Genomic DNA, 17,257 nt, shown 5'->3' on the forward strand with positions numbered 1-17,257 from the left:
CTGGCAAACCTGAAGGCTAGGCTGGATAATTTCGAGGCTAAACCCACTGTGCCATTGCCTCAGCCTAGCAGGGACTGTATCATGTGTAGGACATGCAGCAAACACACAAACCAGCAAGAAGCCATGACCAGCATGCTCTCTACTCAAGCCAAAGTACTAGACTCACTCCAGAAGAATGTTCTGGATATTCAGAGGACCTTGGAAACTCTGATGCGAGGTGAGGATGTTAAATATGCAGTACAAACTGAGTTGCATTCTGTATCAAGACAGCATGACAATCAGCTCAATCATAACAAAAACCCACTCTAAACACGGAGGGCTAAGAATTAAGTGTGACAAAATCATTAGGAAATCTGACAAGCAATGGTGCAAAGCATAATATGACATTTATTTTAAGCAGTACAGGTTGAATTAATGCTGTTGGGTGATAATTCTGTGAGCTGGATGTGTAAACCAATTAGTTCTGCCTTGGATATCTTGTGGTGGATATTGTATAATATTGTCATTATTACACTAGCAGTTATGTACAAATAGACCATTTTAATTCATGTCAAATTAAAGGCCTGGAAGAGAGGGGCTTGCACACTATTGCTGAAAATGTATCTGTACCGATGGGGATACAGCAAAGGAGAAAGTCCCTTCCTATGAGGATGCTTGCGGTGAGTGGAAACCAGTGATTTTATTTGTCTGTTTTTGTCTGAAATTGTTTTATGACCATGTAGCTGCCAAATTTAGCCAGTGACTAATGATTTACTGATTACCATGTGGATAATCTATTTCAGGATGAAGTTTATGTACAGCTTGAAGCGAACAGACATGAGCAGAGAGTCCTGACGGGCCTTCATAGGAATGTTGATTCTAACAGCCTCACAGGTGCTTTTAAACAGTTTTAACTGTTGATTCCTCAGTGGGAACCTTCCGGAATGCAACAACCATAAGCAATAATGTAATAATAATACATTTTAAAAGGGAAAAAATGATAAGGATCATTATGTCCTATGGATTCTTTCTCTCTTCCTTGCAGACACAAGTGGTCATAAGGAAACAAAAGCGGCTGCAGTGCCCAAGACAAAACAGGAGAGAGGACATCAGTCACCAGATCAAAGTGATGTTAAAAGTATCTCTGTAAAGCAAAATGTGCCTGCCATCTCCTCATCTGTGAAGGCTAACACAGTGTCAAAGAATGCAATATCAGAGGGAAAAGTAATAAAGGTAACACCTGCATCAAAGACAGTTGTGGCCAGTGTTTCACCACCCATGGGCAGCCCTGGTTCTAAAGAGCAAAACACTTCAGACTCTCAGAGCGGGTCAGTTTTTCACTTATTAGGCGCAAAAGGCAAAATTTGAATATAAATGCATGTTTACCGTTTGATTCACCACCCTGTGTGATGCAGGTATGAGCCGAAACCAGGACTTTCCACCATGGCCCTCTCACCCCAGCCACAGACGGGTAGTGTGATGGCTCCTGCCACCTCCTCATCTGTGAAGGCTAGCACCGTGTCAAAGAATGCAATGTCAGAGGGAAAAGTAATAAAGGTAACACCTGCATCAAAGACAGTTGTGGCCAGTGTTTCACCACCCGTGGGCAGCCCTGGTTCCAAAGAGCAAAACACTTCAGACTCTCAGAGCGGGTCAGTTTTTCACTCATTAGGCGCAAAAGGCACAATTTCAGCAGTTTACTACGAGTTTGAATATAAATGCATGTTTACTGTTTGATTCACCACCCTGTGTGATGCAGGTATGAGCCCAAGCCGGGGCTTCCCCCCATGGCTCTCTCACCCCAGCCGCGGACGGGTAGTGTGGGGGACGGGCCAGGGACTGCTTCAGCCAAGAATGAACTGGGCCAGAGGTTAGGTGCTCTTCGTGCTGTGTGCAAGTGCATTGTGTCTGAGGGTGAATGATACAGGGGATGAATATAAGACATAAACATGAAATGTATGAATCAGTAACCATCAGATATTACGTCACAAGTAGTCCCCCCCCCCCCCCCCCCCCTCACACACACACAGCACCCCCAAAGAGCCCAGGTTGTGGCTTGTTCACTTTGGCCTATAGAAAAGAAAAAATGCAAAAAAGTCTGCATTTTTGCTTTATTCCCTGTATTTGATCTCTTGCTTCCTGATTCTAAGGTCTTAAATCAGGTTAAGCCTGTTGTCAAAGGGTCGAGATACACTAACCTGACTGCTTCTTGCGAAATACAACAACTTGTTTGCCTCTAAGTGTCTTCCGTTCAAAAGAAGACTGCAGACATTGCAGCCAGTATGCAACAAACAAGCAAATACATTCTGCACTCTTTAAATGAATGAACCCTCCATATTGTGTTTGCTGCACAATAACAGTACTCTTTGCGCTTAAATGGAAACTCCGGTCTAACAACAACCTATAGTCCATTTGGGGAGTGTCATTTTTAGTTTGAGACCAAAACAATGTCAGTCGCTGATTAAAATTAACTAAGCTCAAATAATCATGAAACATCCATGCTACTATGGAGAGGATTTGTGGTTGGAGTTCTGGGAAGTGTGGGGTATAATTTCAAGAAATTGATTTAATTTCAAACTGTAACTTTTGATGTTGATTTGGTTAAGACGGTCACTTGGCATTGACCTTTTGTTGTATTTCAATTGAGACAACTTTGTCATTCATGGTCTTTTCTATTTCACAACAGACTGCAGAATTCAAAGCCAGCACCAGAGCCTGCTTCTAAATGCACACCTCCTCTGGTGAAGACAACAGATCCCTGCACTGAGGAACCGGCTGCAGCGCCACCTGATAAGGACTCCAGTATGGACAAACAGATCCAATCTAGCCCTGCCCAACCGACAGTCTCTGTCAAATCACCCCCTACACCCCCAACATTCCCAAAAGAAGCTGGTAAATTGTAACATATGCACATCATGTTAATTCCTTTATCTTTGTCAGTGAATGTCTCTTGTACATGACAGATTGTGACTTCAGTATATTAGAAGAGGTGGTGTTTTATAAATGATATTTATTTCATTGTCTTGGTTATAATGACAGAAAATGCAGCAGCATCTCTGTTGAGTCTTGCCCCTCCTAAGAAGACACAACTGGCTGTTCCGTCATTCATGGCAGATGTGCTGTCCCTCAGACATGTCCAAAGCTGTCCAGAATCCTTGCAGAGGTTAGAAAGTTTGGAAATATCCAAACAGAGGCCCATGGTGATTCTCATAAGTTTACAAGCTGTTGTTTCAGAGGCAGAAGATGAACATTTTGAATTTGTCTCAAAACATTAAAAAAAATGTAATGAGTTTACAGATTGAATGTGTTTGTTTTATATACAATTTTGCACTGATTTTAGATTACAGAGTTTGCAACCAAACACTGACCCGGTGCCACTGCTGCCGAAGATCCCAGCAACAGCTCCTGTCTTAGCTCCTGCTGATAAAGTCCCAGCCAGTGACATACAGATCAGAGTGGTTCCAGCTGTGGACGAAAAGACCACCACAACAAAAGACCCCCCCAAAACAGCACTGAAAGTCGTTGGTAAGTGTACATTTGAGTAAGCTATGCAAGTAATGCTGATTGCAGTGGTGAGTGTAAGTCAGAGGCTGGCTGTGGATGGCCTGTGTGAGTGGTTATAATGCTGATTAATGTGGAGTGACAGGCTGAGGCAGCGCGAGTTTGGTTTGACCTGGTGTGAAGTATCTGGAGCGCTTTAATCCTTTTTCCCTTTGTTGCCTGCAACCCCTGCCCTTCACCAGCACCTGTTCCTTCATTGCCCAACAAGGAATGTATTTTAAGTATAAATATAATCACGGGCGTGATGTTATGCCGATGGTCATTATAGGCCAGTTGTAGTTTTGAAGGGTCTTGTAAGCAAGACTTATCACCACATTATGGACCAATATGTCGGTATTGGCTCAATTCTGGGCCATTAAATCAGTTTTGTCTCCCTTTTGCCATTAAGATGATGTTGCTCCTCAGCCTGCCCCCTTCTCCCACCGGTGTGTTGCTTTGAACCCCAGTCCTCCATACGATCTCTTCACTGTGCACACCAAAGAGGTTCTGGGCGGGTGAGTTTAATACTCCCTTTTTCTAAATATCCTGTGCATATTCTTATTGGGCACACAATGCCCAGAGCCTTACAATGGCTTTAGGCATTTAGTTCCAAATAGTTCCAAAATAGTTCCATTTAGTTCCAGAGAGCTTAGTGGACCATCCCTTGCTTGTTGCTCACAAATCTGGTAACGTTATAGTGAACTAGTTGCTTTAGTCAATGGTTTTAAGTGAGGTAAATGAATGTGTGTACACACTTGAAAACTTGCATGAATATGCTTTCATCAGTGCACTTGGAAACATATTTCTCTCTATTGATAGAGTTATCATTCAGCAGGTTATACTAACAGTAATCAGAAAAATGAAACAAGGTGTTACTGCATTTGAATGAAATGTCATGAAAAAATAACACTGTGTTTAGGTCAACCTAGGCAGCCCTACAAGACATAAATTCTCCCTTGTAAGACAACCTGCGTTTTGGCAGGTCCTTTCGGTCCTTTCCCCTAGCATATTGGTTTTGGTGAACACATAGCATACCAGCTAAACTTCAGTTCAACTTCGTGTCCTGGAAATATGCGCTTCAAATAATGGCTGTTCTAGTGGTTCCAACAACCTGTTGGAACACTTTTTACTCACTTTAAATTCTCTACTCTACAGAATAGCGGTGTAGCAGTGAACAATCTGCCACCTGCTGACATTCTGCTGAAATGCAGGTTACATAATCTATGCCAAAATACATCTTTAACTCAAAGCCAGAAGATTTACAATACATTTCATGACAAGGAAAGTTAGAGTTGTGTGTAGAAAGGTAGTGTGTATTGTGTGACTTTGCATATGTAGCATACATGGTGGCCTTGTTATTAGCCATACTCTTATGAATAAATCTGAACTGGTCATTGTAAAAATGCACTGTGTCGTTACAGTGGACGTTTTGGCAAAGTGCATAAATGTACTGAAATTACCACTGGCCTGAGGCTAGCAGCCAAGATCATCAGCACACGAACTGCTAAAGAAAAGGTATATCAACCTAACACTGAACACACTGCTCAAGAAGTGCATTACCAGTTGGTGTCAATTACATTGGGGGGGGGGGGGGGGGGGGTTGTCTTGGATTTGAATCGTCTTGCACTTGTAAAATGAATTCTGTTAACTTGAGTCGAGATGACTTAATAGTGTCCTGTCTGTTTGGCAGGAATTGACTATGAATGAGATACAAGTGATGAACCAGTTAAATCATGCAAACATCCTACAGTTGTATGCAGCTTTTGAGGTTAAAAACCAGGCCATCCTCATTATTGAGTAGTGAGTAAAACCTTTCACTATACTTTTACCGTCATAATAGCTCTTTTTATTCTTTTTTAGTTCATCATAACCAATGGCACTGACAGTTGTGATTATCTCCCAGTGTTGAGGGTGGGGAGCTGTTTGAGAGAATTGTGGATGAGAGTTCACCGCTGACAGAGGTGGATGCAATGGTGTTTGTGAAACAAATCTGCGAAGGTGTCCAATACATGCACCAGATGTATGTTCTCCACCTTGACCTGAAGGTGAGATGTCTTATACTAATATTATATTATTACATTACATTGTCTTTCTCAATGCTTTGTGTCATTGTCTAAATACTGATTGATGGAATCTTTCTTTCTGATACTCACAGCCTGAGAACATCCTCTGTGTGAATCACACAGGTCATCAAGTGAAGATCATTGACTTTGGGCTGGCCAGGAGGTATGTCTTGAATGAGTTTGTGCCTCTATCACCTCCTCCTCAACATATCTTAATGAGTTAACGTGGTGAATACAGTATGAATTTACTCGCCTCTAAGTTTGTGCTGCCAGGCATAAAAGCACATCTCTGTAGGTGAAGAATTAATACAATCTCGTCATTTACCACAACATTAGTGGGCCTTGGGAACATGGCCTACCATTAGAATGAAAGGAATCTATAAAAGGCATTTCTTGGTTTGCTTCTCCAACTAGCAACCAGATAATACTACTATTGTATGGTGCTAACTAATGGATTTTTAAGAAAATGAGGTTTACTTCCAGCAATTAGGAAACACTTTTTCTCCCTAATAAAGCTTTCTTACATCACTGAAACTCTTCAGAATATATTGCAATGGGTTTGAAGTAGTATCAGAGGTTATGTTTACTGCTCCATAGTAAAATGGCAGTCTGTGGTCTCCTTTGTGTCTTCCCCTTTTGTCCTAGATACAAGCCCAGGGAGAAGCTTCGTGTATCATTTGGGACACCAGAATTTCTGGCCCCAGAGATTGTGAACTTTGACTTTGTCTCCTTCCCCACAGACATGTGGTCTCTAGGGGTTATTACCTATATGCTGTGAGTCACATTTTTGGGATATGCAAGACAGTTTGGTTTTGATTATGGTCGTCAGTTAATGCATTTTATTTCAACGTATTTCACGTTACACATAGTTTAAAAACTTAATATTTTTCATAGTCCTGCTTGGAGTGCCTTCTGCTATATAAACGTATTTTTTTCAATATAAAATAGCATGATTTATCGGTTTCAAAATGTGCAGTCTGATTATTGCACTATGTTATTTGCATTTTACCCAGCATCACAACCTTTTTGAAAATTAGTTTGTTTTTACAATCCTGGCCATCTTTGCTTTACCTTTTTCCTCTCAATAGTCTCAGTGGCCTGTCCCCATTCTTGGGTGATGATGACACACAGACTCTCAACAATGTTGTCATGGTCAACTGGTACTTTGATGAGGATGCGTTTGAGCACATCTCTGCAGAAGCAAAAGACTTCATATCCAACCTGCTCATCAAAGAAAAAAGGTGATTTTTTTGTTGGAGATGCTGTGGAATGTATGGACCATATGTTGGTGTTATTCATTAAAAATGAATAAATGAGTATTGAGTGTTTACTTAACTGAAAAAATGCAAGCTTTTTGTTCCTTGTCTACAGTGGACGATTTAGTGCTGCCCAGTGTCTCAAACACCCATGGCTCAACAACATTTCAGAGAAAGCAAAGTACAGCAATATTGTTCTGAAGTCACAGGTTTCATTGAAGAAATACATGGCCAGAAGGATGTGGAAGGTCTTGTGCTGCCATACACATACGGGACATCCTACCAGAACCTTACATTTTCACTTAAAAAAATAATTTAAAAAATATATTATTCTTGAATCTGAACATTGAGTCATATGGAGGTAATATTAAACTGTGAAGAACATTGTGCCATCTCAGGATGTTTCTAATTTTGAATATATGCATTTTTAGATGCATTTTTGAAAATAACTAATAGGCCTGACGTGACAGGACCTGACGGTCAGTCAATTTAATGGTCGTTTGTCTGCTTGTGAACATTATTTTAACGGTTTAGCAGGGATTTCAGTAACCTTTTCAGACATACTGAAATGCAACAATTCCATTTCAGATATACAACAATTCCATTCGGGGCCAGACCCTTAAGATCGTTCCCCTGAGGGGGAAAAAGCACGCAAAAAACTGTTTAAAATCAAATAATTTTGTTGGGAGGACTGACCATTGATCAATTTCAGCATCACCTTGGTCAAATGTCACAGCCTTTGAGTCATAACTTTAAAAGCGTATTGTACAATTTTTATGTAGTATTTTATTTAAACGTGATGGGGCATGACGAAAACTTGGGAGTCAGTTGTAAATCTCCACTCATTTCTAGAATTTATGTTTAATTTCATGTTTTTCATCTTAAAAATATTGTTTTTAAAGTTTTTTCTTTTTTCAAAGCATCAGTCTTTATCACAACAAAACTGTGAAAGATGTAGCTCGGGTTTGGCTGGGGATGCCTCATTTTTCAGGATTTGTAATTTTCAAAAGTGTTTTTAATAATAATAATTTTTAAAAAATCTTAGAGCCCAACAACTCCTAGAATTCAACCATCTGTCAGTAAGTTTACAAATTTTTTGGATTATAAAAGTTTAATTAATTGAAACGATTCCAGGACAGGAAATGTATGTTTCTGGTAGAATGTCTCATACACTTAAATATAAGATTAAATCACATTTATACTTTTATATGAATGCATAATGTCTGTATGTTTTCTTCCACAGAAAAACTACATTGCTGTTGTTGCAGCCAACAGGTTTAAGAAGATTGCCAGTTCAGGCTCTCTTACATCCCTTGGAATCTGATTTCACCATTTTATAAAGGCGTGCAGTAAAAATGTCTGCATGTTTTGTCATTTTAGATGTCAGTTTAGACGAAAATTACATTTCATCCTCAGTCTTTGGCAAATTTGACAATGTGTCATTATTTTTTATGTAACACTTGTTTTCTGTTTAGGGCCAGTTAATAGCCGAAATGGTCTCCAATATCAATAGGCAAAAAAACTATTTGCACTGTTTCTCTTTACATTAAATGTAAGATTAATCTGTGATATTTTTTATTAATTATTATTTCTTCAAGGTTTTATTATTATTAGTTTTTAGGTATTGTTGTCAATCAAGTAATTTAATGAATAAACAGCTTATTTGTCTGAACGTATGTTCTTTATGTAGCCCAATTTTAAGACATGGTCAAATAAAATTGAACGCATTATGTCTGAGGAGTAACCTAAAAAAATACGTTGATCTAATAGATAGTTCCAGAAATACATTATTGTTAAGCATTTGTTTTGAGAAACATATTCCTTTAAAGTTCCAAGCAGCCAGACAGAGGCATTGTGGTTAATGTAGTTCTTAGTGGCTGCTAGAACTTGCTGTTTAGATCCGATAGATCTACATGCAGGCGAATCAGCCTCATGAAACTGAAACCAAAGTGCTACAGGCAGCATACACACACACATCGAACCATTCAGAGCCGCAAAGTTCTGAATTGGTTTCCGTCAACGTGCGCCCACTACGCAGTGGTCAGTTTCATGGTTCTGTCTGAAATTCGTGCACCTCTGGTTCAGAAGTGTCTTCTTCCATTGGTGAGTTGTGCTCCGCGTGTTTGTAGTTCACAGGTTAGCATAATAGCTAGCTAGCTGGCTGGCTAATGTTATCTTGTTAGCTACTTGTTGCTACAAGTAGCCTAACATTATGTTAAAATGTAATATTGACAGTAGCCTCTTCCTCTTCTATAATACTTTTCTCAAGGCTCCCAAACCAAACTACGTGCATAGTCGCACAGCGTCCCTTGCACCAACTGCGATTGTAGTTTGGGCACTTCCCAAGGCCAATGAGGTTCATGCTTGTTTCCTTATTCACTCAATCCCGTTCAAATATACCCGATGTCTTTGCCATGAGTATTTACAGCGCCTCTCAAATAATGATGTAGCGTTTTGTGAAAGGCCTAGCACTAAGGAAATTACTAAAATAGCCTAATGTTAGTGTTAAGAGTAAATTCTGTTCAGTTGTATTCGTTGTTTCTAATGCGTTTGGTTACATACCCTAACATCGTCAACATAAACCAACGCAAAGATTACTTTCCAAATGGATAAGGATAACGTTGCCGCAGAGGATAGATTCTACCTCTAAATCACCATACTTTTGGGGTTACAAAGCATTTATTTATTAACTGTGCTTCAGGTATTGTTAATGACTGATCAGTTAGTGACATGTTATTTTTCTTGCAGCATTGCTTGAGCAGCGTCTTTATCCTCCTAAAATCACCAGATGCATTTTGTTGATCAAGGATGGATGTGGCCTCACACAACCGGGGTGCAGGGAAAGATGCAGGAGATGCTTTTTCTAAGTTGGCTGAACTGATGGCTCAGTCAGAGCAAAAGCAAGATGGTCGCAACCAAAAGTCTCACCAGTCAGGTGTATCCACTTGTGAAGAGTGCCACCAGGATTTCCCAGATTTGGCAGGACTTGTTCGTCACCAACAGAAACTCCATGTCTTGCGGAAGCCTCACCGCTGCAAGGCGTGTGGCCAAGAGTTTGCGCTCCTTTCTACTCTCCAGTTGCACAAGTGCCTCAGCTCAGGCCCAGTCTGCCAGCTGTGCCATGGAAAAGCCCAGCGCGGTGCCCCTTGTTCCGCATGCTCCTCTGAGCTGGCAGACCCCAAGGGCCCACAGGAGCAGTCCCACCTCTACCGCCATCACCATGACAACAGCCCCTATGCATGTGCTCCCTGCGGTCGTGCTTTCAGCCACAAACAGGAGTTGCTGTACCACCAGCAGGCAGGTGGATGTCAGCCAGCTCCACTTAGTCCCAAAGCTCTCAAATCTTCTACTGTGCCATCTTATACCCCTGTTCCCACACCAACGCCCTCATATGCTTCTCTTCCCCCATCACCCCCCGGGCCAGGAGCATGCCTGCTTTGTAGAAGGGTTTTCCGCTCACCTGCAGGACTGGCTAACCATCAACGGGTCTGGCATCCAAGCCAGTGGGCAAAGAATTCAACTAAACTTCCACAGAAATCTGCAGGGAAAATGAATGGCAAAACGTTGGAGAAAACGGCGGAATCAGAATGTAAAAGTGCACCAGACTCTGCAAAGAAAAGCAATGCGAGCCAGAAGAAGGGCCAGCAGTTCCCCTGCCGCTCCTGTGACCGGGTGTTCTCCCAGACCTCCATGCTGCACCAGCACAGGAAAGAGGTGCACCGGCGAGAGAAGAGACCCTGGCGCGAGCACAGGCCATCAGCTAAGAGCACCAGGCAGAGGAAGAAAGGCGAAACATACCCATGCCTCGTCTGTGGCAAAGTGTTCCTCCATCACCTGACGCGCTGGGCTCATCTCCGCACCCACAGTGCCCAGCAGCAGAATCAGATGCGAAAGGTTGCGCAAGGAGTGAAGCCATCAAAGATCACCAAGGAAACAAAGGCAGCTGAAAAGAATCCCACCCAGAAAGCCAAAAAGACTAAGTGCAGCTCCACAGCGAAAGCAGACACAAAAAAACAAAGGCGAAAGCGAGAGAGCCATGAGGAGGAGGGCGAGTTCCCATGCCCATCTTGTCTTGAGGTTTTCAGCTCCCCAGCTGACCTCTGCAAGCACCAAGAGGTTCATCAGCCGGCAGAAATAACCAAGAATTGCAGTGTTTGCAAGGAAGAAATGACCCCTGTTGAAGGAAGAGCCACTCTGCCTGAACTATTATATCATTGTGTGCCATGCAGACAGGCTTTCTCCACACTGAGCAGCTTCTTGCAGCATTGCCAGATGCATCTCCCCAGTGACAATGACGAGGAAGGATGTGATGGTGATGACTAAGTTCTTTAATGCTTTTGTGAAGCCACCCTCTGTGCCATTCCTGGACTAGGTCATGGTGATGGAACTGAATACACGAATAGAGATGAAGTGAGTTATTGATGACTCTAGATTGATATGATGACTCTATGACGACCGCTATCACCAGCAATGAGGGTTGGCAGACTTTTTCAGGTTTGTGGAAAAGTATTTGTGTTGTGTAACTGATTATTTTTCCTCCTCCCTCAGTTTACATTTTCTATTAGGGTCTATATTTTTTTTAAAGACTTACACCTGAGCCTTACATTGAACCAAACTGTGCTTAAATTTATTTTAATGATGAGATATTGGGGTGATGTAAAATATACTGCATCAAGTATAATTGACACTGTGATTGTTTTTCATTCAGAATTGTACAAAAAGATGGTACAGGTAAAAACAAAATGGCAGGACATTAAAATGAAATATCAGACATTTTTTGTATTTTGGATATGTTTGCTTTGGAATTATTTGCTTTATGTGTGCATTATGCAAGGTTCTACTTAACATAATAAGGCATCAAGCTGTGCTGTGTGAAGATTTCATGCAAGGATAACATAAAAACCTTTGTGGTGGTATTGAATGTCTAACATGGTAAGTCTCAAAAATAATGCTTATAAGATGAAAGTTCTTTTCATCCTTTGGTTTATAGATGGTTACTTTTTCTATCTTTTCTTGAATCAGTTTGTGACAAACTATTATACTTGACAAAATGTACTTTTCAAAATGTTCATGCAGAGGTCCAGCACTGACATTGATTCTTGTAAGAATTCTGCTTGGATAGTAGAAAAATACAGAGGTCCAGCACTGACATTGATTCTTGTAAGAATTCTGCTTGGATAGTAGAAAAATAAGTTATTCTTTAAAGTAACCTTATTGAATAATTTGGCTTCGAAACTGCACAATCATTGCTGCTGTGTGTCCCCACATTACCCTAAACCAAAAGTGATTTGTTATATTCAGGGATATTCAGTCTCAGCATTGAAAGCACTTGTATGTTCATCATTGTCTGTAAAATTAATGTTTTGTTTGTGAGTGTACCCCTTCAGCAGAATGATTTCAGTATTCATCAGCTTAAATAAATCATATATGATCTGGTGACACCATTACTAATCAAGTGTCTGGAAAGATGTTGTCTTGCCACTGTAATATGCTTGATTTTTTGCAGTTTGTTCAAGTGGTCTTCTGATAGGAATGCAGCTACAGTAGGGCTGAAGTGGGGTGGTGCCGTGGTGCTTGTTTGCCCCATAGATATATACTGTCAGTATATATCTACTGTGTGTTTCCCCCAAGCATCAGGATTTCCATACCAGCACTGCAGGTGGCAGTATAAATAATAGGACACAAATACCCTTACCCGCTCTTTCAAAGCTCCGGAAGTGGGGAAAGGTAGACCGGATACCACTACTGGCGTGGGATTACGATTTGTGAGCGTTTCGAGGTTGAGAAGACAACGTGAAAATGAGTAAAGCACATCCACCCGAGTTGAAAAAGTAAGTTTCTCTCTGTTTTCAGCAAGCACGTTCACCTTATGCCATATGTACATTTTTTGCTAATTTTTTTGCGTTTGCTATTTGTGTAGCTATCTTAGGTTACCGGTAATGGCAACATTTTTCAAATGCTAATTTTCTAGCCTGCTAACGTTAATTCATGTGTTTAACACAAAATCATCATAACCTGCCCCTGTGTCGTTGGACGTACCACAAATTTATGGCCAGATACTAGTAGTATCTGAGTAACTTGTAGTCCATTTAAGTCAGCAGGTTAAATACGATGTTTTTATCTAGAAAATGGTACGTGTGCTAGGCTGAAATTAACTAAACTCCATTTTATCCTTTTAGATTCATGGACAAGAAGCTTTCACGTGAGTTACTTTGCATACAATTTTCAGCATTGTTTCCTTTCAGTTTGTTTTGGCATATACTTTGGTTCAGGATGTTGTGGATGCCTACATATAACTTTAATTACGTTCTTTAATGTATTACTCACATTCAATAGAGCAGGACATGTTCATGTTAATTTTGTTAATGTATAACTCTGTAGTTACATCCTAGCTCACCAAACTTACCTGCTACACAATGTTAGCTAACCCTTCACTTTCAAATGTCTAGTTTCCTTGATGGTTTGCCTGCCATTATATGCAGTGCCATCTTCTCTTTTTATTGTCTCAATTCCTTACGGCATGGATGATGTCCTTTCTTTTTATAGTAAAGCTGAATGGAGGACGCCATGTTCAGGGCATATTGCGTGGATTTGACCCATTCATGAACTTGGTGGTGGACGATAGCTTGGAAATGGCACCAGGGGGACAACAGAACAACATTGGCATGGTGGTGCGTATAGGTTATAAAGTCAAACAAATGTGAAGTCAAATGTAACTTGAGAAAGGCACTAGATTTAGATTTTTATTTAAGCAAGTCACCAACACTAATACAGACTTGGTCTGTGTCTAGATTAGATTAACTTTATTGTCATGTGCAGATTACAAGTACAAAGACAACGAAATGCAGTTTGCGTCTAACCAGAAACGCAATGCAAAATTAACAGGCATGTACCCCCTGAGACATTATGATCTTCCGGAGTACCCCCAACACCACCAATTGTTAATTGTTTTTTTTATTGTTTTATTAATATTTATTTTTATCAATTTTGTCGAATAGTGAATAGGATCATAAACATATGATAGGCCTACAAATGTGCTGAATATAATGATTTTAAATAGATCTGCACCTAATCTCACACACACATATCCAAATATATCGCTAAAATAGGCCAGCTTCGACAAGAAATGTTCATTAGTGAACGTGCTTGCAGATTCAAACATGCGCTCTTCCTCAAAGAAGAGGCGATTCGGAGCTCAAACACGCAACAGCACTTTACCTCGGGAAAGCCTTGCCTCGCTGTGAAACAGTACAGCCTTTTGGTCAGCTCCCATCTCCTCTCAAAGTGCGGAGAAGACACACGCTTTTAAGGGCCGGGTCTTGATGAAATTCACCACTCTCACAACCTCGTTCAAAATCTCATTCAGGTCGGGACTAACTAAGCTGCCTTGACACGAGCGCTTCCCTATGAATAACACAGTGCATCCATTGCGCATCGGGTGCTACCTGGGCCTAGGCTACAGATAAAAAAATAAATTAAAAAAACTCCTGTTTTTCACGTCAGTTCGCGCCCCACCTGGCATGTCTCCACGGCCCACAGTTTGAGAAACTCTGTTTTACCCTCTCTGTCTCCACTCTCGAATATTTTGTTAATGCGGAGAAAATACGTTTTTAATGTGCAGTGCAAATGTGGAAGTTAAGTTACCAACGTGGAATAGAGAAAACATTTGAAAAGGCATATGACTTAGATATTTTTTCTTGTACCCCCTGAAATCAGTCCACGTACCCCTGCGGGTACGCGTACCCCAGTTTGACAACCGTGGTCCTGAGCAAATCAGAATTTATCGTTGCTGTAATATACAACAGACTGTAGTTCTTGTAGCTGTCACTGTAATATGCAACAGACTGTAGTTCTTATAGCAATTAATTTTAAGTTTAAGAAACTTCAGTGTACATGCATTGATGGGCAATATGTCCTAGGAGTAATAATTGCCTATCTAATAATGTCTCATTGATGGTCTTTGTTTGCACAATGCTAATCAACCATATTTTATGGTGCCTCAAGCCATTTTCACACTCATACCCTCTCAGAAGCATATGAGCTTAATGTTTTTGTTCATGTATATAGAGGTTTGGATCTTGTTCTGAACAGTCAATCCTTTTCTTTCACCCAACAGGTGATCAGAGGAAACAGCATTATTATGTTGGAGGCGCTGGAAAGAGTATGATACATTTTGGGACCTTGCATCTGTGCATGACGAAGAACCATGGAGAACTTTTTTTTTCTGTATTGTTCAGTTATTTTTTGTTGATATTTGTTAGTCAAGTGTTATGAACAGTAACTCTGGGAATCAGAATGGAAATGGTGTTTTTGTAAGTTTATGTTTGAATGAGAGAAAAATAAAATGTCTTTTTGATCTATCATGTGGCTAAGTGTTTCAACATGTCAGGAACCAGAGGACAATGCATTGTCTACCTCTGCAACTCTATCCTGACTGGTTAGATATCAGAACCAAGTTTAAAGAGTGCATCTGCTGTGATGCATATCACTAATTGAAATAATCTAGGCATAACCAGAAAGAGTAGCCTATATAGGCCATTAGCATTTCTTTTGGAAATGCCACATTGATCCACATTTCTTTAGGCTCTTTCTGAATGTCCTGTCTATGAAAGACAAAGTTTTTTCTAAGACATAAGGTATATAGACTAAGTTATTTGCACACGTTGTGTCAAAATTCACTTAACTTTCAGACCAACCCCTGAAGTCCGCCTACTAAAAAAGCTGCCATCTTTGAGATCCGGTATATCGCGATTTTTCCTATGAGAGAATAACATGGGGATCTTGAATTTTCGCACCTGTTAAATTCGCAGGGACGAAGTCTGAATGTTTTGCGACCCCAGATGCTTCTTTCGTCTTCTCAAAGGATCTCATTCGAGACCATCAAGGGAACTTTATCAGGATGCATAGTAGGCCTAGGCTTGATCCATGAAATAACTGGCATTTATAAAAAATAAAAACGTTCACACAGGGGTGTTCTTACTTATGCCCCCTGTATTTTAAGGAATACCATTTATTTATTTACGATACATGATTCATTCACAAAGAAAAAGAAAAATCCTCTTTTTAGTCTGAGTTGCTTAATGTATGCACAGCAGCTGTATATATATTTTGCTCAACAGGGGGGAAAAATCGGGTCGGAAGGGGTTAACACAGGGATGGGCAAACTACGGCCCGCGGGCCGGATCCGGCCCGCCAAGCACTTTCATCCGGCCCGCCGAGCATTTCATTTAGGCTAGTTATCAGGCTGCTCGCTATTTTTTTCCTGCGATAGACGTTGGTTAATAATAATAATAATAATAATAATAATAATAAGCTTTATTTGTATAGCACCTTTCATACACAGAATGCAGCTCAAAGTGCTTTACATTTGAAGCATGTAACAAAATAATAGTCAGTCAGTCATTATCAATCACATTTCTTCATTGCTGGGGCCGTTTATGATCCACTCAGCAACATATCAAAAATATAGAAAATGACATGTCATAAGACTGGCAGCCTTAACCCTCTTACCCCCCACAAGCACGCCATATGGCAACTGTGGCAAGGAAAAACTCCCATATTCCAGGAAGAAACCTTGAGCAGAACCTGACTTAATAGGGGGAGCCCATCTGCTTCTGGCTGGCTGCGCCCTCCAATAGCAGCAGATGTAGAATAATCTGAAAAAGTAGTCTACAGGATAAGACGAGTTAACTAAAAGCTTTCCTGTACAGGTATTTTCAGATCTTTTTTAAAGCTTTACTGCAAACTGCTTTTCACTCTCCTTAGATAACGTTTACAATGTCAATGTCAAAACATCATGTTAAATAGAGATAACATCATGTTAAACTAATTTAACTCTTAGTTATCTCCTTTGCAGCAGATCTAACGTGAACATATGCAATCCATTTAATTGGGAAAGCGTCTGCACTCACGAGAGGGAGAGAGAGCCGCAGGTTCCAGCTGGCTTGTGATTGTTGATAATTGATATCTCCTCCTTATAAGAAAGTTTTAAAAGGAAATCATGAAGGCAACAGTAGTTCCCACTACTGACCATTTAAAAACTGTGAGAGGGCCCAGCCGTAGGTACAGCACTAGCCATAGTGGAGCAGGCAGAAGATCATTGAGAAATAAACGTGAATTAAAGCGACTGTCTTAAAGCGATAGTGTACAATTTATACATTTGTTTAACAGCATAAAATTAGCAGTATTTTTAAAACAAATTAGCACTATTTTAAAACAAATACTTTTCATACTAAATTATAGGCTATAAAAAATGTATTTTTTTAGGCGTGTGTCGTCGGGGGGAGGGGGGGGTTGTGTGGCCCGCCGGCCAATTTTCAAAACCCAATGTGGCCCTTGAGCCAAAAAGTTTGCCCACCCCTGGGTTAACACCACCTCTGGCAGACCATTGAAAACATTCAATGGAAAAGTTGAGTATAT

The 17,257-nt window shown here is 40.5% G+C and overlaps 3 protein-coding genes across 3 annotated transcripts; all 3 read left to right on the plus strand.

Annotated features, from left to right (window-relative positions):
• The first annotated feature begins 39 nt into the window (after window positions 1–39).
• On the plus strand, window positions 40–8,510 carry mylk2 (myosin light chain kinase 2). The gene is made up of 18 exons (XM_076277028.1): window positions 40–217; window positions 562–659; window positions 783–873; window positions 1,025–1,307; window positions 1,395–1,631; window positions 1,739–1,849; window positions 2,666–2,871; window positions 3,019–3,142; window positions 3,320–3,504; window positions 3,929–4,034; window positions 4,941–5,034; window positions 5,210–5,319; window positions 5,423–5,564; window positions 5,675–5,745; window positions 6,228–6,356; window positions 6,671–6,823; window positions 6,954–7,086; window positions 8,082–8,510. Exons 1-18 carry the CDS (start codon window positions 82–84, stop codon window positions 8,160–8,162), a joined length of 2,490 nt encoding a protein of 829 aa, XP_076133143.1. The 5' UTR covers window positions 40–81; the 3' UTR covers window positions 8,163–8,510.
• Window positions 8,511–8,749: 239 nt separating this feature from the next.
• Window positions 8,750–11,611, plus strand: LOC143115134 (uncharacterized). The gene is made up of 2 exons (XM_076277031.1): window positions 8,750–8,941; window positions 9,587–11,611. The coding sequence occupies exon 2, from the start codon at window positions 9,647–9,649 to the stop codon at window positions 11,159–11,161; it is 1,515 nt and encodes a 504-aa protein (XP_076133146.1). The 5' UTR covers window positions 8,750–8,941; window positions 9,587–9,646; the 3' UTR covers window positions 11,162–11,611.
• Window positions 11,612–12,561: 950 nt separating this feature from the next.
• snrpg (small nuclear ribonucleoprotein polypeptide G) lies at window positions 12,562–15,199 on the plus strand. Its single transcript, XM_076277032.1, has 4 exons — window positions 12,562–12,669; window positions 13,018–13,040; window positions 13,385–13,509; window positions 14,955–15,199. Exons 1-4 carry the CDS (start codon window positions 12,638–12,640, stop codon window positions 15,003–15,005), a joined length of 231 nt encoding a protein of 76 aa, XP_076133147.1. The 5' UTR covers window positions 12,562–12,637; the 3' UTR covers window positions 15,006–15,199.
• The last annotated feature ends 2,058 nt before the right edge of the window (window positions 15,200–17,257 follow it).

The sequence above is a fragment of the Alosa pseudoharengus genome, unplaced genomic scaffold (genome assembly GCF_046254945.1).
Source record: "Alosa pseudoharengus isolate Yale_2024_CS ecotype anadromous, Long Island Sound unplaced genomic scaffold, YU_APseudo_1.1 YU_APseudo_1.1_scf_9, whole genome shotgun sequence".
Taxonomy (NCBI): Eukaryota; Metazoa; Chordata; class Actinopteri; order Clupeiformes; family Clupeidae; genus Alosa; species Alosa pseudoharengus.